General features: G+C 39.0%; 1 protein-coding gene across 1 annotated transcript; it reads right to left on the bottom strand.

Annotated features, from left to right (window-relative positions):
- Window positions 1-4668: 4668 nt before the first annotated feature.
- On the bottom strand, window positions 4669-7444 carry LOC131149638 (pentatricopeptide repeat-containing protein At1g08070, chloroplastic-like). Its single transcript, XM_058100267.1, has one exon. The coding sequence runs from the start codon at window positions 7213-7215 to the stop codon at window positions 5092-5094; it is 2124 nt and encodes a 707-aa protein (XP_057956250.1). The 5' UTR covers window positions 7216-7444; the 3' UTR covers window positions 4669-5091.
- Window positions 7445-22293: the final 14849 nt, after the last annotated feature.

Raw genomic sequence — 22293 nt, 5'->3', positions numbered from 1 at the left:
AGAGCATTTTCCTTTACTAGATTAAGAGCAGTCCCACTAGATGGAGTAGGCTACATAAATTCTTTTCTGCCTATTCACCTGATCGAGAGCATTTTCCTTTACTAGATTAAGAGCTATTAAATCCTTCCTCACTACCTCATTCCAAGTTATTTTAAGTCTACCCAACCCCCTTTCATGCCAGAAATAACAACCAGCTCACTCCTCCTCACAGATGCACTACTAGGCCTACGTTTCAAATGCCTAAACCATCTAAGTCACTCTTTCCTTATCTTCCATTGGAGCTATGCCTAGATTATTGCGTATATGCTCGTTCTTTAATTTATCTTTTAATATTTTACCACTCATCCACCTTAACATTTACATTTCAGCAACTTTTACTTTTTGAACATATTGTTTCTTAATTGCCCAACATTATGAACCATAGAGTATAGTTGGCCTTATAGTCGTCTTATGGAAATTTCCTTCCAATTTTAAGGGTATTCTATGATCACACAACACGCCTGATGCACTCCATTTCACCCAACCTGCTTTAATTCTATGTGTTACATCCTCTTCAATTTCCCCTTCCGGTTGTATAATAGATCCAAGATAATGAAATCCATAAGTGTCATTAATTGATTATCAAGTTTAATCTTCTCTCCACTACTCCTCCTTACATTACTGAAATTACATTCCATATATCATGTCTTATTCCTACTTATCCTAAAACCTTTAAACTCTAAAGTGGCTCTCCAGAGTTCTAACTTAGATTCCACTCCATTTCTACTTTCATCAATTGAGACAATATTATCTGCAGAAAACATACACCAAGGGATCTCATTTTGGATGTTCTTAATGAGCTTGTCAATCACCAAAGTAAAAAGATAAGGACTCAAAGTAGAACCTTGATGTACACAAATTGTGATTGGAAAATCTCGAGATTTCCTTCCTATGGTCCTAACGCTAGTCATTACTCTATCATAGATACCCTTAATGACCTTAGTATATCTACTACATATCCCCTTCTTTTCTAAGACCCATCAAAGAACTTCCCTAGGTATTCTATAATATGCTTTCTCAAAGTCAATAAAAAAACATATGCAAGTCTCTCTTCTTTTCTCTATTTTTGTCCATTAATCTTCTAAAAAGATAAATAGCTTCTATTGTCAATCTCTCAAACATTAAACCAAATTGATTCTTTGAAACCCTCATTTCTAGTCTTATTCTTTGTTCAATTACCCTTTCCCAAAGTTTCCTTGTATGACTCAAAATCTTAACTTTGTAATAGTTATTATAATTTTGAATATCGCCTTTGCTTTTGTATAAAAGTATTAATGCGCTTATCCTCCATTCCTGCAGCATTTTCTTGGTTCTTAGAATAATGTTAAATAAATTAGTTAACCACTTACTTCCTTTATCCCCTAAATATTTCCAAACTTCAATTGCTATGTTATCTGGTCCTATTGATTTCTCATTTTTCATCTTTTTCAAAATCATCTTAATTTCAATGACTCTAATTTTGCAAATAACCTATTTCTAGGCTTTTCCATATCTATCACTTCCAAGTTCAATCTTTTGTTTTGGTTTTCATTAAACAGCTTATCAAAATATTTCAGTCAAAGAACTGAAACAATTGAGTGAAAAGAATGTAATAGAAATGGTCATCACCTTTCGTTGCCTACAGAAACTATTAATGCATATGAAACCAACAGATCTCTGGAATCTTTCTCTAGTTGCATTTTCACAATAAGAGTACAGAATGTACAATATCAACTGCAAGCCCCTATTGCAGCTCCTATCCAGCCCAGTATCTGAAATTAGAACAGGTATTTATGTCTGCCTGTGTGTATAGCAATGCTTTAAAAGGCTCAATTGAGGCTCACCTTGAGGCTTGCCTCAAATCAAGGCATGCCTAAAATGCCTCAAGGCTCAATCTAGAATACCAAATTCCCAAAAAGCTAACGCTACATGCAAAATCGTACGCATTTGTACAGAATGCGTGCCTTCTGCATCTTTTTTTATTGAGGCTTACATATCTTCAGTGTGTGATTTTCAAGTGAGATTTGGCTAGAAAATTTTGCCTACATGTTTATATAAAAGGAATGTCATAATATGAGTTGATTTCTAAAACTCTTGAACCTCAACATTTCTGAAATAGCTAAGAGTTGTATCAGAGATCATGAAAATAATTTGAATTTTGTAATAGTTATATCTATCTCTTGCATGATTTACGTCAAGAATTCAAGATAGCAATTGTTGAATCGCTGACAAGTTCTTTGCAAAGTATATATATATTTTGCATTATATTTGTGATTTTTTCTCAATATATATGTTATTTATTTACATATGTTTATCTAAGATAAATTCTCAAAAGGCTTATTCCCTAGTGCCTTAAGGCTTACAACTCACCTCTTAAGGGTTATAATGCCTCAGCTTATGCTTTCGCCTTTTAAATTATTGGTATGAAGAATATTATGCAAGAAAAACAAGACCTCCATAAGGGGAAACAGAATGCATTTAAGGAAGCTTACATAAATGTGGACATCATAATTGACAATTCCATATGTGAAGAATGAGATGCTCATCACGAATATGGAAAGGGAAAGATAATGACATGAATTCAACAATCCATGTTCAGATAACCAAATTCTAGTAAATATAGTACATGTTACTAAAATCAAACAACAGAAACAGTTCACCATCCAAATAGACAAATGCTTCTGATAGGCATACAATTATGCAGAGTGGAAAAGAAAACAGCAATATGAGTGAAGTAGCACTTAGTAACTCGACGAAGTCCCCTTGCATGGGAATGTTGTATTATATTCAAGTTCTCAAAAAAAAAAAAAAGATTGCAAAGAGGCCAACAACACAATCGTAGCATCCTCACCTGGAAAAACCATCCAAATGCTGGTAAATAACAGCTTAGAGCAACACTAAAGCCTACCAAGAATTCAACAATCCATGTTTAGACAACCAAACTCTAGTAAAGATGGTACATGTTATAAAAATCAGGAATGTGAAAAGGGAAAGATAATGACATGAATCCATGTTCAGATAAAAAAAATTCTAGCAAATATAGTACATGTCACTAAAATCAAGTAATAGAAACAGTTTACCATCCAAATAGGTAAATGCTTCTGATAAGCATACAATATGGACAGTGGAAAAGCAAACAGCAATACAAGTGAAGTAGCACTTAATAACACGACAAAGCCCCCCTGCATGGGAACAGTGTATTATATTCAAGTTCTCAAAAACAATGATTGCAAAGAGACCCACAACACAATCCAAGCATCCTTACCTGCCAAAATCATCCAAATGCTGTTAAATTAACAGCTTAGACCAAATTCTACAAAGAAAGTAATGACAATAAGTATCAGTAAATTTAAGGAGATATAGTAACCTTTTCCACTCTTCCTCTAACCATTCCTTAGGTGGCCACCAGTGGAGGGTGTCTTTCTCCTTTTACGGACTTAACAGAACAAAAAATGGAGTTTTCCAGAATGAAACTTATGCTGCCAAGACGAATAGACCAAAAGCAAATATGTTCCATGCGGGAAAAAAAAAAACACGTATTGTCATTATGATCAAATTCTTGAATCCATTCATAGGTCCAAGATCCACATCTATGAACTGAAAGGTCCAAATGACCAACTCTTATTTCTCAATTCTCTGAATTCTTAACATTGAATAGAACGCAATATTATTCCTCTTCATTTAACAATTCATGAACATCTTGGATGTTCGTAAACAATTCTTAAAAGTTTTTCTCCTTTCTTTGTGTGCAATGCTTTTCTCCACTAGAAAACTCAAAATCATCCCATCAATTTCACAGGTATCCCAAACATTAAAAACAATTCAAGAATTATTGTCAAAATACCAAATTATGATTGTTTTTCTTCTTTGTCTTTTTTTATCTGTGGGATGGAAACCTATAACACTTCAAAATATAGAGTGAAACTTAACCATAAGATGCTTTCCAAGGTTCCTCAAGTTAATTCATCCCATATTTCCAAGTTCATCAGTTGCCATATATTAAACATTAAAAAAGGACTCCATGTAAGACACTCGGTTTTTAATGTTTTATGTATGTGATATAAAACAACAACAGAAATTTAAAACGAGAGAAAGATAGAGAGTATTATGGGAGAGACTTAGAAAGAAAAAGAGAAGAGACGAAGAGGATGAGAATTACCGAAGTACAGAAGGAGATATTACAGAATAGAATAGAAGGCAGCAGAGAGTTAGGGACAGGACAAAGAAGAACAGACGAAGAAGAAGAAGGAAGAAGAAGAAATGAGGAAGAAGAAAGAACGAGAAGAGAAGAGAAACCTGGACGGGGGGGGTGGGGAACCAGTTCTGGAAATCAGATTCAAATTGATAACTGATACAAATACCTTACAAGCCAAGTATTTATACCTACTACTAACTAAAGCATATATTTTCATACAAACCCCGATAAAACACAAAATTACACAATTTCCTAGCTCTACTCTTAAAATGGCAGCCTAAAAGATGTAGGCAGACCTCCATCAGTGTGTTCTTGTGTGTATATATGACTAATATGGGGAAATTCTCTTGAGAAACTTACACACAGCACAAACACAACACAAGAAACAGGCTTTTAATTCAATTTATTCAGAATATTTTAAAATGAAAATGAAAATAAATATAGCAACATTAAACTTCTAGATAAAAAATTCTCATCTTTGAAGAGTATGACTGCATCATCAATGCTATTGCAGAAATGGAATTGTGGATTTTCTGTTTCATCGTAAAGCAAAACAAAATAAAGAATTCAAGCAATCATCACTACAACTTAACCTCAAAAATAGAGACGTTTCCGGCAACTCCAGATGCATCCATGCAAATTGAAATGTTGGGAAGAGAGACGGAAGTAACTTCAACATGCCACAATTTTTCTCACTAAACTCTCAAACCCCTCACCACCCACAACTTAAAGCCTTTTCTTGATAGAGTCTACCAAGTTCCTTATAATTCCTTTTGGAAATCAATGTGTTGTTCAGACAAGGTTAGCTGGGCAGTGCAGAGTCATGTTTGCATTGCAGACACCCCACCCTTGACTATCCAAGCAAACAAGCTAGAAAATCACCAATAGTCCATGCAAGAGCATGACCCATCTTTGAAATGATGGAAACGGCTGTTATCTCTCACAATAATCTCACGACCATAGATAGCTGACAGGAGCTTAGTGACAGAGTGACAATCATTACAAACACGAAGGTTTTTCACAATACGTATGGGAGTACCACGCGCTACATTAATGAGACCAAAAGCAATAGCCAACCTCTCACTATGGTGTTCTAATTCAGCTTCCTTCTCTTTCTCCCCTTCAATACACAACAGGACTTGTGTTGTGTCAGGAACATGTCCCATGCATTTTAATTTCTCTCTCATCTCACCCAGCTTAGAATATATCTCTTTACTTTGGGGATGAGATTTATCACCCACAAGAAACTCATGAAGAACACCCTTATGCTCTATTAAACTGCATCCGGGATCTTTTCTAACTCCTCCCTTCTTCATCATTTCCCTTATCTCTGAAACTTTGTTCCACTGACCAACAGAAGCATATATGTTCGAGAGAAGAACGTAACAGCCAATAGTATCTGGAGCCTTCTCAATCACATGTTGAGCTGCATATTCAGCCAATTTTACGTTTCCATAGTTCCTCGCCCCACTAAGTAAGCTCATCCAAATAACTTTGTTTGGCCTCATGGGCATCTTCTCAATGACATTCTTTGCCTCTTCAAGACGCCCAGATCGACATAGAATGTCCACCAAGCAGCCAAAGTGTTCAATTGAGGCTTCTATTCCATATTCATTGATCATTAAATCAAAATAATAATAGCCATTGTCGACTAATCCTGTGTGGTTACAAGCATTCAACAGCCCCATGAAAGTTATAGCATTAGGCTTCATTCCAACTCTGCGCATTTCAGAAAATAGTTCAAAAACAGGGCCAGACATACCATGCATCCCTAGCCCTAAAATTATGGCAGTCCAATGCCCCAATTTCCTCCTATGTATTTCTTGAAAAACTGCAAAAGCATTCTCAATACTCCCACACTTTGAATACATTTCTATCAATGAAGTCCCAAGCACACCATCTAGTTCAAATCCATTTTTAGCCATGTAAGAATGTATCCATTTTCCTATACTAAGAAGAGCTATTCCTGAAACAGCAGAAAGAGCACTAACCAAGGTAGCTTGATTAGGCATAGGACCTACTTTCAACATAGTCTGAAACAATTTCAAAGCATCAATATACTTCCCATTCAACTCGTACCCCGCAATCATTGAATTCCAAGTGATAATATTTCTCGTTTTCATTTGTTTAAACAGCCTATGCGCCTCTTTAAAATCCCCAGATTTAATGTAGCCATTAATCATGGCGTTCCAAGAAATTAAATTTCTAGTTGGCATCCTATCAAAGAATTCACGAGCAGTCTCAACTCTACCACACTTCGAATAACCATCAACCAGAATAGTCCACGAAAAGGAGTCTTTCTCAGGCATTTCATTGAACAACTTCAATGCAAGCTCCAGCTTCCCGCACTTAGCATACCCATCAATCAAAGAATTAAAGGAAACTAAATCCTTGTTTTCCATTCTTCCAAACACTTCCCGAGCCCAATCAACCTCATCGCACTTAGAGTACATACTAACCAAACTGCTCTGTGCATACATTTCAGAGCCAAACCCAATTTTCAAAATCAACCCATGAATTTGCTTTCCTTCTTCAATGGCACGCAATTGGGCACAGCCCTTAATTACACAGGGTAACGTGAAATTGTCCGGGGTGGCGGTCGATTCACGAAGCAAGTTATGGAACAAAAGAATTGCATCGTGGGAATGGTGATTCTCAACATAGCATTTAATGATGATGTTCCAAGAAACCAAACTGGGTTCCTGAATACAGTCAAAAACAGATCGTGCATACTCAAGATTGTTAATTCTGCGGTCAGAGTACAACGCTACAAGTCGAGAAGAAACAAGAGGGTGGTGGAAGATCGCCGTCTTGAGGGATAAAGCATGGATTTGGTTTACTTCTTCTAGGTTTTTGCAGTCTTGGAGAACAGATGAAGGGAGGCTATGAGGAAGAAAGGATTGGAGGGAATAGGGCTCTCTCAGCATCCGATGATCTAGGATGTTACCGTTGCATATTTTCAGAATTTCTCCCACTGAGGCCGCCACAGGATATCCAGACATTTTATGCTCTCCGGCGAAGACGCATCCTCGCCAGTCGCCACTTCCGTACCTCAGCGTTTATTATAAATATTTACTAAAATGCAGCATTTTTTTATTTTTTTTTCACCTCAACGTTTTGTCTTTATAAATCTCATCGCAATTTTTGACGTCTGCCATTAGATACCCTAAAGAACACCCCGATCCTTTAAGCATTTAGTATGTGATTCTTTCTTGGTGATCAAGGTCAATATTGTTCATATTTTTTGGCCAAATTTTTGGTAATAATAGTTAGCGAGCATTCTTATCTTTGTTCTTGACCAGTCACATCATGAAATTTCAAATCAAGACCTATTGCTAGAGATCAATCTTACTAATTTATTCATTCCTTATAGATAGGCAATTCGTCAAAAAAAAGTGTGATTAAAAATTTGTTTTTAACTTTTTAAAAGAAGATGGAAGATATATTTAGCATGATCTTACAAAAAAAAAAAATCATGTGGAACATAACCTGGAGGCTACTCAAGTAGGAGTAGCACCTAGAGGTAAAGCAACGATACCACAAGGAGCAGCTTTAAAAGTATCAAACCAATAAATTAGGAGTTTTTTCCTGTTTTAATTTTTTTTTTTTTAAATATATTAAATAATACCTCATTCTGGGAGGTATTTCCCTGACGTAATCTCGCTACTCCAAGTAGCGAGATTTACCACGTGTCAACTGGAGAATTATTTTTCTAAAAATAAATCTCGCTACTTGGAGTAGCGATATTTTACCAAATCTCGCTACTCCAAGTAGCGAGATTTTCCACGTGTCAATTTAAGAATTAATTTTGTAAAAAAATATTATTTAGTATCTATATTTTAAAAAATGATAAATAAGGAAAAAACTTGGTTCCTTGTGCTGTGGTGTTTTTTGGTTCGTTACTTTAAGTCTTAGTTACTTTTAAAAATAAAAATAAAAAAATTAAATCTAATTTTGTTGATTTTAGCCTATTTTTTTAAAATATCTTTACTCATATTAATATTTAAATTAGAAGGATCTGACAGTTTCATTTATTAAGTCAAATGACAAAAATACTTATCATAGATAGTGCTGGATCTTGGAGATAATAATAATAATAATAATTTTACAAAAAATTCATTAATATTGTATTACTGCCCCCTTATGTTTTTGGATCCATTTAAATGTTTATTAAGATCAAGCAAGACAACAAAATTAAGAAGTGTATCCTCATTTCAAAATTGTTTCATATACTATTCAAAATTTTGAATTTAATATTTTTCATATCAAATTTGTATGATATCCCCCCCATAGTACAAGCATGAAGTTATCTTTTACTTTACAAGCATGAAGTTAGACTTGAGTTTATGGACATATTAAACTATATAGAATGTTGAATTCAAGACCATTCAGTGTCAACCTGAAATCTTTAAGAGTTCAGACTTTAGACTAAACCAATGACATAATAAAAAGGATAAATGGCATGAAGTCTTGCATTCATGCCTTTCAGAGATAGCCCTATCACATATCATGATAAAATCAAGAATAAGCCTGCAACCTATAATCCCCAAGACTTCCAGCTTCTAAGCACCAGTCCCATGCATGATGATTAATGGCGCTAAATTATTGAGATTGATCTGCCCTTACCTTCCACATTTAAATTTACCAACAAATGTTCTAAACTTCAATTATAATTTCAGAATGGAGGAAATTTCCCCAACAAATGAGAACCAAGAAGCTCCCCAAACCCCCAGTGAAAAGATAATATATCCATTGTTAGATTACCACTTATAGGAAATACAATAGTTTTAAAAACCACACAATAAACGCAAGCAATAAGACTAGACCCCAAGACCTCTTGGTAACCAGCTCCAATACCATGTTACATTATCACTTTACCTAGAAGCTTAAGCTATTATGTTTTGGGACAACAATGTATATCAAGTTTTAACATCCATATCCTTCAATATAAAGGAGACATAAATGAATATAACATTCCATATGTAACTTATGGTTGTATGCCTGTAAATATTTGTGAATGACTAATTGAGAGGCTTCAAAATACAATGAGATGAAAACACGAATAGAAGTTGTAAAATAAAACATGAATGATCTAAAAGCAAGAGGTGAGTGGGGAAAAGGATGTCTCTAAGGCACCATGTATTTTACAAGAACTTGACTCTTACTCGGTTTAAGATAGAATGGGATTGTGTTCTCCAACCAGCAACTTGGGTCAAGGCACTCTAGCTTAATAATATAAACAATATTTCAGAAAAAAAAAATGCAAAATATAATATATCTTACCGACAGTTCTTCCCCAAAATTTTTTCGCGCGTATACTCCGTCAATTCAAGAAAGCTATCAGATGCAAATATCTGAACATCAAGGACCATATTGAGTTGATTTCCAGAAAAAAAAAAAAAAAAAAAAAAAAGTGCACAATATCACAAATTGAATTTGCAAACTAGACATTCCATATTGGTTGTAAAAATACCACTTTACCTAAAAGTTTAAGCTGTTAGGTTGTGGGCTAACAATGTATTGCAAGCTTTAGCACTTGGTATTAATTAACAAAAAATCTTAATTTATATGTAAAATAAGAAGACATGCCCTCCTTTCCATATCAATCTTATTATGAACAAAAGATTAATGCTCCATGTGAAGGAATCTATTAGCAATATGTTTGTGGTCAAAACATTAAAATTCTTATGTTCATGAAAATTTTGTATCTTTAGTAACACAATTCTGAAGCATCCGAAAGTCGAAGGATACAATGATGCCACGAACCAACTATTGTAGAAATACAAATGGCTCGGTATACACTTTTTAGGATTATATTTTTTTTGGTAGTTCTCAAGATAAATCATCATATCATACAGCTCTTTTACTGAGTATACATTTCAACCCTATTCAAGTTGAATTGCACCTAATTGAATTCTTTCCTTTTTCCTCGGGGGCCCATTTGGTGTTACTTTCAATATTGTGAAATTAAAAGTAGAAATAAAACCTAAGAAACATACATAGAGAGACTAAATTATATTTCACAACGTTACATTCACAAGAATCGTATACATTGAACCTATCAAAATAGTATACTAATTTTGGTAGAGTCCTGTTTAAAAATTGAGCATATCCATCCACACACCTGTGCAAATAAAACATTATTCAAATACAGTTGATACCAGTATGTTCACAACGTTACATTCATCAGATTCGTATACATTCAACATATCAAATTAGTACACTAAATGATACCTGCTTGTCACTTTACCTATTGCTGCTCTGTAGATTCAGAATTAAGAAAATTAGATTATGTACAAATGATACTCCAAACAATTACATTATGTACAAATGATACTCCAAACAAGTAGAAATAAAGGACAAATGATATATTCTATACAAATAGATGTTGTACAAATGAAGTCATTAATAAATACATTATGCCCAAATGAATAATGAATAAATACATTATGTACAAATGAAGCTGTAAACATATATCTGATGTACAAATGAAAGTATGAACTAATTAACAAATACATATATCGGCTACTCGGTACCGCATGGAGGTCGTCTCCGGTGTCGGGGTGGCTGCCGTCTGCGTCTGCCCTCACCTGGCTGCTCGTCCTCGTCTGGCGTCCGGTCACGTCGAGGGGCTACATGTTTGTCGTCTCCGCCCGTACGTACTGGATAATCCCTCTCTAGGTGAAGCGGACGGGGAGCTATGTCGTATGTAGACTCTGGACGAGTCCGAGCTGGCAAGCCGGGTGCGTCCACCTCCTCCGCATCGAGAGGGTCGTCTAGTAAGTACGACATTAACGGCGTCGTGGTAGAGTCAGATCGATAATCCGCTGGTCTACTGGAGGGTCCCGCAAACTCAGCAGCTGTCGATGAGGAATACGGTGCGGACGGCCAAAACACATACTCCTCATGTACAATGGGCGGTAAGAAGGTCGGACTCGATGGGGCCGGGGTCTGGCGTGGGGTAGGGATCCGTCGCCCGTCCTCGTAGACAATGTCCAAACCAACTCTCGCTAAATCGCTCACAGCGGGGTCTGATGATAGCGAGTCGACCTGGTGTAATACGTCAGCCTGCAGCATACGAAAATAGTGGTTAAAACATTGAACTACTAATGTAAACGGTAACAAATTAGGTATACGTTTGAGTAAGCGTACGAGGCTCATGTAGACCGCCGCAGTCCTATCTACGAAGCGACATGTGATCGACCTGTACCACGCGTAATACGGATCCTCCGGACGCATCGGGCCATCTGCCCGCACTCCCTCGACAATGTAGTCGCGCCTATGTACCCACATACTCACGTACATGGCGTGCTCCGCAGCCCAATCTGTGTTCCCCCGACCGCGACCATCAATCTCGTGCAAGTCCTCCCCACGTACATCGACCCCCGAAGTACAGAAGCGACCGGGAATGCCCTGTCGAAAGCCAAACTGGCGCATCACTCGGTCTGGGAGATGCCACTCGACAATATGAAAACATATGAGTGGCACTCAGGCAACCCAGAGGTCTAACCCAACTGCATAACCAGGTGGTAGGTCGGCAACAATGTCATCAGTGTAGGGCGCCCATACGAACTGCGCGTAAACATATAGTAAATGTCAGAGGTGGGACGGGAATATATGCAAATCTTGAAAAATACTATCAATACACATAACTGAGACTACCTCGTGCTCCCAATGCATGTCCAGCTCGAATCTGTACCAGGGCAGTGTGTGTTGCGCAACATTAGGTGCCAACAACTGATCCCTCCACCTGTACACAATAAAACGTAAGTTAGCAAGGTGTAACCACTACTACGTACTACAACTAAAGGAAATGATTTTCAGTTGAGTTACTGACCTCCACGTGAGTGGAGCTGGGTCAATCGGTCGTCCGTCCTCGTCCCTCTGAATAAGACGTCGAACACCGCAACGCGTAGGAGCTAACGACGTGAATCTCTCCCACGCCCAAACCTGCAATAAGCGGAGTGCTCCTCCGATCTGTGAGTGCGACACGTCAGCGGCGCGGCACATCTCCCGATAGAGCCAGGCTAACGTCGCAACACCCCAACTATAATGGCGTATCTCTCCTCGCTCCGCGAGCAGTGGAAGGAACATCAAGTGTGCGTAACTCCCCGATAGGTCGTAGAACAGCGTCCCACATATCAATCGCAGCATGTGGGCACGTGCATGACACGCTATAGTCTAATCATCAGCATCAATCGGAAGCTGACGAAACATCTCCCCCTCTAGAAACCGCATGCGAATGCGGGCACCAACAAGCTCACCATCTGGAGGCACCACTCCTAACAATCTCTCGCACATGCGGCGAAGTCCTCCCCCCTGACCGACACCTCCATCTTGTATTGGTCCAGCTGTACGACCAGTGACGGGCAACCCATCAATCGGTAGCCCGAACAACATCGCGACAGACTGTAATGTGATAGTCGTCTCCCCGTGCAGCAAGTGGAAAGTGTGTGTCTCTGGCCTCCATCGCTCGACCAACGCGGTCACAAGATGCCAATCCAACTGGATATGGCCAATATGATATATCCCATAAAAACCCGCGTCACGTATCCAATCAATAATGCGAGGGTCTGCGCCTATCCTATCTTGTACGCTTTGACTACCCCCTCGGCAATATAACACGTCAGCAGGTGAATCGGTCCATGCCCGACTGGACCGGTGCCGATCGCCCATACACAGTACAGTAGTATCGGACGGCCCTGGATCGATCCTGCAAACAAGCTAGAATATTGAAAGCATTAACATAGAAATCATAAGAATTGAGTATATGTCCCCGGTGCTTTGTATGGTGGAACCGAACAAAAATCTCAAGGTTTATCCTATATGTGTACAAATGAAAATGTCTCACCAAGTTTTGATCTGAACATACACTATTCTCGATTGATGGACACAGTGACTCAATTGCTCAGAGACAAATTGAGCATGGAGCATTCGCGTGTTCACCAAAAAATGAAAGCGATCTAAGGATTTAACATTTGGAAACAAATTGTTCAGAAGGAAGGAGTAGAATGGCAGCTGAAAACTTGTCGTGACGCGAGGAGTATGAGTACGCAAATCTCGGATAACCTATAAGTTATAAGTCAGTGCGAAGGTCCAGCTGCATCCCCAGGTTGGGTCCTTCTTGGACATCTTGTGCGGTTATGTCCTTCTTGACGGCATATGCTACACGTGATATGTTTCCAACCTTCCTGAGCATCCATCTCGTTATGTATACGTGAGCTCCTAGGCCGACCTTTATGTCGAGCGTATGCAGGATTTGCCTGCAAGTTTGGCAATGAGCAAGTTGGCCAATATGCCTCATGCATGATTGGATAAAATTCAGCAGCATATGTTGCATAGTGCTCGGCAGTGCTCCAATATGGCTCAACAAACTGGCTCGCATTTAGCCGTGTCTCGGCACAGGCTGCAAGAAGGTGCGAGCAGGGATAGTGTAAAGATTGCCACTTCCCGCAGGAGCATTTGCACCTCTGGATGCTCAATGTTTGGACATTATTTCCTTTATGAGGTCCCCACTGCGCGGTCGTGATGCTAAAAGTACCCCTAGACCGGTTGAACGTCGTGACTCGTTGTCCGGTCGCCTTCAGCTTCCTTTTTTCCATCGCTAGCAATATATGCGGAGTTAACGTATTTCCTCTAGATATTGCGTTATGAGAAGACTCCCGTCGGCTATTAAAGTAATGTGCAACGCGATAAAATGTTAGTTGCACGAGAGCCGTTATGGGAAGGCTACGTGCGCCTTTTACGATGGCGTTGAAACATTCGACCAGGTTGGTGGTCATGTTTCCATACCTCTTTCCACCGTCGTGGCACTGAGTCCACATATGAGGAGGGATCTGATCGAAGAACGACTTGGCTGGCTTTCCACCCTCGTCGAATATCCTCTCCATCCAGGTGTCAAATTTTCTCACCTGATGCTCCCTTCTGGCTCGCTCAGCTATTCGCTTCATATTGAAACTCCGCACTTTCGTATTAAAGTTGCTGACGACATGTCGAAGGCAAAATCGGTGGTGCGCACGTGGTGGTTGCCAATCAGGATTGTGCTGCACCGCAGCAATAATCCCTGGATGTCGATCTGATATGAGGCAAATGTCATCCTTGTCGGTAATCAAACGTAGAGAACACAGAAACCAATTCCATGTGTCGAGGCTTTCCTCTTGCACAATAGCGAATGCAAGGGGAAATATTTGCCTATTTGCATCGGGGTATGTCGCAATAAGGAGTTTGCCCTTGTACTTACCATACAAGTGTGTCCCGTCCACACATATAATGGGAGGGCAGTGACGAAAACCCTGAATAGATGCTGCAAATGACCAAAATACAGATACGAAGGTTGCGCTGTTAGTGCTCCCTGGAACCGGAGTTGACCTCCACCTGACTGTAGTCCTAGGATTGTACACACGCATCGCTTCCATCTACTTCGGTAACGTTTCATACGATTTCTCCCAATCACCGAAGACTTGGGCTATTGCCTTCTGTTTGCCCAACCAAACCTTCTTATAAGACATTGAATACCCGAATCGACGATTAATGAACTCCTTCAATGTAGCGATCAATGTCGACGCATCTCCCCTAATCATATTCACTATCTCCCTAGCAATGAGGGACGACTTGATTTGGTTATGGTCCTGCGATATAAGTTCATTCAGACACGTATGTGGACCACTATATTGGGTGATTTCGAAAAAACGGTGTATCATCCGATACATGGCACTCAATCTCCAAGCGCAATCGTGGTCCTTACACCTAGCAACCCACAACTCAGGAGTAGATCGCACCACATGGAAGTCATGGTGGGTGCGAGCGTGATATATTCGCACTGCAGCGATCAGCTGATCCTTCGAACCGAAGAGCATCCCCTTACTCAACTCAGAGGATTCTTCCCAACGAGTGACGCGTATGGGAAGCTCATCGACCGCAGTTAAATCTGTAGCAGCTAGGTCAATATGACCATACATCGGAAGCTCGCCGATGAATTGCGCGTCAAACGTTGCGTTGTCCGTGTCATGGTGAGGTAAGTTCACATCATCGGGGACATCATTTAACCCTTCACCCATTTCCTGCTCGTGCATGTGTTCGTCTTCAATATGAACATCATTCGTAATGTTCATGCCCTCGTCCAATGCGTCGTTCGCAATGGCAAACAACGATGCTGGTACCGCACTCGGGACGTCTTTGCAACCTCCCTGCGGAAACGTGTCACGAACAGGTGCTTCGTACTCCGACGGCTGCAATGACGATCCTGGATATTCGTTAAAATTGACCGTGGACATAGCACGAACCTCCCCACCAACATCGACCTGATGTGTTTGTTCGGTGTCTTCACCGACTTCACCCAATTGCTCCGCGGGCTCATCTGGTTGCCTAACTGCAATTACACCCGCTTGAGGAATAGTCTTGACATACAATTGCATCGTTAAATATGTCTCACCGACATAGTGTGCGTCCAATACAATGTGCAACCCATAATCATCTGATATCGGAACAGCCTCGTAGAACGCTATATTATTTAACTCTTGCGCAGGGTATCTTGCGGTCACCCGCAATGCATATTGATCTAGATCAATATGCAAATATTTATATATCTTCGTATATAATTTACTTAATTTACACCTACGGCCAATTCGAATAAGTCAAACTGGCCAACTACTATACCTAACACCATCTAATGCGGTTATAATGTTCCCCCCTATATATAAAAATACCGTGACTGGATTACTGCTTGAGCTTCCTGCCATTTAGATCGGCGATCGGGAAATAAAACAAACCTACACAAGACAAAATTGTATGTATAAGTGATGTGTAAATGAGACGAAATAACTAATAACTATAAACCAAATAGATCTATACAAATTCTAATGAATAAATGAACTTAGAGTTTGGACCTAACTTTCCTACCAAGAAAATAAATAGATGAATTCAGCGTCTATGAATAAACAACATGAATATGTATTGATTTTCCCCATATGACATATACTTCGGATTTTCCCAAAATTGTAATTCAACTTAGAATCCAAAGAACTATGAAATGGTGCTCTTAAGAGTAATTTTTCCAAAATGGTACTTCATACTCTACCTCATTATGGGTTGGGTTGCCACTTAATTTGAAGTTCAATTTTGTTAAGTAGCCTTTTGAGGATTCATTGCTAATCCAAACAACCATACTCAAAGGAGTTGAAGGGATCTTTTGGAAATATGTTACTTAGGAGGCATAACATCTCGATTCATGAAATGGGAATGGGATTGTCTTATGGCAAGTGCTTTAAAATGTGAACACTACATTTATATCAATATATTGGTGAAAAATACATAAATTCGGGGAGGAAAAAACTCATTACTATTCTCCTCTAATAATGTGACATTTTAGCTATCATCTCTACAGTGTTCCCAGTCAGCGTCATCGGCGGTGACTAGTCGAGGCCGGCTTCGCCCTCGTATCGTTGGATCTTTAATGGTGCTCTGTCGACTGTGGCCTCCTCAGGCACCCCCCACCCTAGGAACTTATACATATGGGGCTTCTCTCATGATGAATTCCCCACCTTATCTGCTCTTACTTCCTTTGGATATTTTTATTTATTTATTTTTATTTTAAATATAATATTTGCAAGTTTCAGTTTTTTAGTGTGATTGGTGAACTAAATTATTAGGTAATTTTAATAAAGTATATTAACTTAGACAAAGACACTAATCTTCCCAAAATTTTGATAAAAAGACAATCACATATCCTAAGGTTTCAAGAATTTTAAATATTATACCAGGAGTTTTAAGAATTTGTAGAACGTTCGCTGACATTTCAAGAATTTCAATGATCACTCTTGAGATTTGTTAAAAATGCACAAATCTCACTTTACAATTTGCAAAAAGACAAGTTTTTTTTTTTTTTTTTAAGATAATTTTGATTTTCTTTTGATAAATTTCATTTTCTTTTGATACTTTAGGAGACGTTCGTGACATTTTTGAAATTTTAGCAAAGATATTTGTCTTCTAAGCAAACTTAAAAAAAATGAATATCTTTTATCCTATTAATTATTGTATTCTAGTAATCATAAGAGGGGGAGAGGGGACTTAATCCCGTCACTAGGACATCTTATTTGACAATAAAAAATTCACAAATGATACTCCTTATATTATAATTATAAAGTTCTATTCTAATCTATTCCAAATGTTTCAAACATGCGGCTCAACTTGAACTTTATTATGTGGTTGGTTCAAGGTATGAGTTTGATTCATTAGGAATTGAAACTAAAATTCAAGGAAAATTAAAGCTTGAAATTATATATAAGAAACATCAAAGGCATGTGTATATATATACTCTATGCGTTATCTATGAAATATGTCATGAGCATTACATTCTTAAATGAGCTAAAATTATTAAAGTTTGTATAGGAAATAAAATAAGTCAAAATTTAAATTCTAAATTTCGTTAACTCATAGAAAAGTATATGCACTTAATACGATAAATGACAATACAATTTATAATTACAATGTGCACTCACATTAACTCAAAACATCAATTAAAATCATACAATTTACATGTTATTGAAAAACTTTAGTGGATGTGCCTAATTATATTAAAAACAGTAGAAGAAAATTCAAGGATTGAATAACAAAATTTTCCATTTTGAAAGTAAATCATATGATCTAATTATAATTGCACAATTATATTCAAAAGAGTATAAGGAAATTCAACAAATTTAGTGAGTGGAGGAAACTTTAATAAATTTTAGGGCAGGAAAGATAATGCATTTTACAATGAAACAACAATCCAAAAAAAATAAATAAATATTGAACAACAGTTTGAATGGAAAAAATAAAATATTATCAGCAAAAAATTAAATTCAAATGCCCAAACAATGAAATACAAATAAAATATTATCAGCAAAAAATTAAATTTAAATACCAAAACAATGAAATACAAACCTTAAGAGTAATGTTTGTCCACGAATCTTTTAACACAAATCACAAACTCTCTCTCGGATTATCAAAGTTTTGGATGAAATAAAAATAATGTAAAAATCTATGCACTGAACATGGAAAACATAACTTACCCCATCTCCTTATATAACTTTCGATTTGATGAAGCCCGCAACGGTCACCTGCTTCGGATTCTTCCTTCAACGGTAACCTGCTCGGTTCTGCAACAGGTACTCTGTTCGCGCAAGAAAGGAGGAAGAAGGGGCGAGGTTATTCTGAAGCAAATCTCGCTACTCCAAGTAGCGAGATTTGCCACGCGTCGAAAGCTGGGTGGAGGTAATTCAAAAGGCGGTTGGCAAAGCATTAATTATCCCAACAAAATCTCGCTACTTGGAGTCGCGAGATTTACCACGAGTCAAATGGCAGTTGGCAGAGATTTACCACGCGTCGAAAGGCGGCTGGCAGAGCATTAATTTTCCCAATTAAATCTTGCTACTCGAAATAGCGAGATTTGTCACGCGTTCGCATGAGCCCTTCAGTCAAACGTAAATCTCGCTACTCCAAGTAGCAAGATTTGGTTAAATATCGCTACTTGGAGTAGCGAGATTACATCAGGGTCATTTTGGGAAATATTTCCCAGAATGAAGTATTATTAAATATATTTTTTTAAAAAAAAGTTATAACGGGAAAAAACTCAATAAATTAGTCACGTTAGGTAAAGCAACGCCATGCGCCTTCTCCCTACAAGGCGCATGGCGTGAGTGCTAGGGCTGGGTTCATTCTTGATGCTACGACTTCTCTACAATCTTGGTGGTTGTGGGCGGATCTGCATTGATTGAGCTTATTGAAGGGTTATGGCCTGCTTGCTGATTGTTCGTTCAGCATCTCTTGTTGGATCTAGGCGGTGTAGATTTGATTTTTAGATTTCCCGCTCATGGTGGTATTTTGAAATTTCGAACCTCTGGACATCTATGGGGCGTCAGGGTGTTGCTAGGGTTATAGATGACCCTAATCAGAAAGAAGGAATGAGTGAGGAGGCCGAATTTGCACTGACGTATATTGTAGCTAAAGGGGGCGACCGGAATGTACGGAGTAAGAAGAGCCGTGCGGAAATAATGACTGAGTTTGGAACTCTGTCGCAAATGGCGATGCAGAAGACTCTTGAAGGCACGAACCAGTTGAAATCATCAACAGAGCTCTTGGAGTCTCTTAGAGCTCAAATGGGTATGCAAGAAGGTCAGGGTTCTGGATCTGGTAAAGATGGTGCTGAGGTGAATGCTCCGATGGGGTTGCAGGTGACTCCGGGGGTAGATGGTAACCAGTGTGAGCTTACCCCCTCAACTCACCTTGATATTCTCCAGAAACAAGTGGATCCTGGGATGCGTTCGGTCTTAGATCTTGAGTTGTTGGGGTGTGACAGTAGCATGCAACAGAAAAAGACAAAAAACAAAGTCCCGATGGTTTTTAACAAGAAAACTTTAGAGGGACTGGGGATAATGGAGAGCAACTCATCTACGAAGAAGATGGAAGAATCTAGCACTAAGGTTGGGGGAAAGATCTTATGGGGAGATGAGGAGCCCTTAGTGTCAGAAACTCTTGGCTCTGATGATTCGGCTGAGGAGGATGAAGCTATGTTAGGTCCTGCTCCTGTAAGGGGTGGATTACAGAGGGTAACACTGATGGGAACCAGCAAACAACCCATGAAGAAAGGACAATCATTCGAAACAATAAGAAGGTGGCCTAGTCTGATCTTTTTGCTGACAACCGGAATCCTCAACGTTGTACTCCGATTCCTACCTTTAAATCTGACGGAACTGGGGCTCGATTACAAAGCTCCGATTTAACGGATCCTGAAAGTTCATCCCTCAAATGCCTTGTGGGGTGTTTTGCTGGGAAGTTCCCTGGCAAATCAGCTCTGAACGTTGTTGTGAGCTCTTGGAAGGTGAAAGTTACCTACATTAGCCATAAGGAAGGTTGGTTAGTTTTCAAATTTCTGAAGGAGGATGACCTTGCAGAGGTTCTGGAAAATGGACCTTATACGATATAGGAAGGAGTTTTTACCTGAAAAAAATGCCCAAGTGCTTCTAGTTTGATCCTATACAGAGGACCTCTCTACCTGTATGGGTTCAATTAAAGAACCTTCCAATGATGAGATGTGGACACCAGCTGCTTTGGGAAGAATCTGTTCAAAATTAGGGAGGCCTACGTATGCAGCTAAATTAACTTCTCTGACTGCTAGAGTGTCATTTGCAAGAGTTCTTGTAGAGATTGATGTAGCAAAGGAGATTAAGCATTGTGTTAAAGTGTTAAAGGCCAACTTCCGGATGAGGAGGAAATGATTCAGGAAGTGGCTTACGAGAATCTGCCAAGATACTGCTCCTACTGTAAGGTGATTGGCCATACGGTGAATTTTTGTAGCTCTAAGAAGAAGGAGGAGCCTTCTGGAGTAAAGAAAGTGTATGTTGTAAAAGGAACTCTTCCTAACAGGGAGGGTGGCAGCAATATGAATGGGAACCAGAGAGATGTGGAACAAACAAAGCCCAAGGAAAATATGACAGTTCAAGATAAGAGGGGTGAGGAAGGTGTTCAGGCTCTAGGGACATGCTGTCGTCCTTGGATTCCTAAAGTAGAATCACGAGAAGGGAGGCAACAGGACAAGGAACAGGGATCTGTTAGTGCAATGACGGACAGTCAGAAATAGATTCAGGAAGGTGAGAGGAGTAGCAGGAGCAACGAAGCTGAAACTAAAGTCGGTTTCCAATCACAACCTGATACTGGTAGTGAATATGTGGTTAGGCTGGGAGAAGATAGCAATACAGTGGTACATATATTGAACTCTGAAGTGGGAAAGGAAAATGTAGAGGAGGAGCCCCTTGGTGCAGTTGCCAGGGCTTATTTCAGATCATTCAGTATGTATTGTAACTCTTTTTGATGAAAATGATTCTGGCAGAAGGCCATTTAAATTTTTTAACATGTGGATGAACCACCACAGCTTCCAAGAGGTGGTCAAAGCTAGTTGGAATTGCAGATATATGGGGTATTGTCAGTTCAGACTGGCAAAAAAAACTGCAGGGTCTCAAGGTTCCTCTGAGGACTCTCAGCTCACTACATTTCTCCCATATTTCATCAAGAGCTGATAAGGCGGTGCTGGAGCTTACTGAACTACAACAGATGCTACATGACTCACCAGAGGATGAGGACATACAAAGGAAGCTAGTCATAAAGAAGGGAGAAGCTACAAAATAAAATGATGCAAACAGAATGTTCTTAGCACAACTAGCTAGATCGAGATACCGGTGCCTTCTTCCAAGCGTTGATGAAAAGACATGCTAGTAGGAATCAAATTGTATCAGTTAAAAGAAGCAGTGGGGAACAATCGACCTCACATCAACAAGTTGTGGAGGAATTTCTGAACTACTACCAGGAGCTACTGGGGAAGGAGTTGATTACTTGCCCTGTTGACCCCCAAGTGATTGCCAATGGGAAGACCTTGAGTATCTCACAAGGTGACCAAATGACTACTCCAATCTCTGATGAGGAAGTTAAAGCTGCTCTTTTCAGCATTGGAGACATGAAATCCCCAGGTCCAGATGGTTATACAGCTTGCTTTTTCAAAAAAGCTTGGAGCACAATAGGAAGGGAAGTCACCCTTTCAGTCAAAAGAGTTTTTCACTACAGGGAAACTTCTGAAACAGCTAAATCATATGATTATTGCTCTAATCCCTAAATCATCTCATGCTGCCACTGTACAGGATTATAGACCAATAGCTTGCTGTAATGTAATCTACAAGATAATTACAAAGATCCTTGCAGGAAGAATTAAGCCTTGTCTAGAGGAGATTGTGAACCCTGCTCAGTTTGCGTTTGTTAAACAAAGAAGCATGGTAGAGAATATATACCTTGTACAAGAAATGGTGAGAAAATATGCCACAAAAAGGATATCTCCGAGGTGCATGTTAAAAATTGATCTTAAAAAGGCATATGACTCATATCTTGGAAGTTCTTGAAGGAAATGCTAGTGAACCTAAAATTCCCATTAGTGGTGGTTACGTTGATCATGCAATGTGTTACTACACCCACATACTCTTTGTCCATCAATGGTGGGATTCCTGGTTTCTTTGAGGGAAGAAAGGGACTTAGACAAGGGGAACCCCTCCTCTTTGTAA

The sequence above is a fragment of the Malania oleifera genome, chromosome 2, assembly GCF_029873635.1.
Source record: "Malania oleifera isolate guangnan ecotype guangnan chromosome 2, ASM2987363v1, whole genome shotgun sequence".
Taxonomy (NCBI): Eukaryota; Viridiplantae; Streptophyta; class Magnoliopsida; order Santalales; family Ximeniaceae; genus Malania; species Malania oleifera.
Note: the sequence above shows the minus strand (reverse complement) of the source record. Positions and strands in the feature narration are given on the sequence as shown.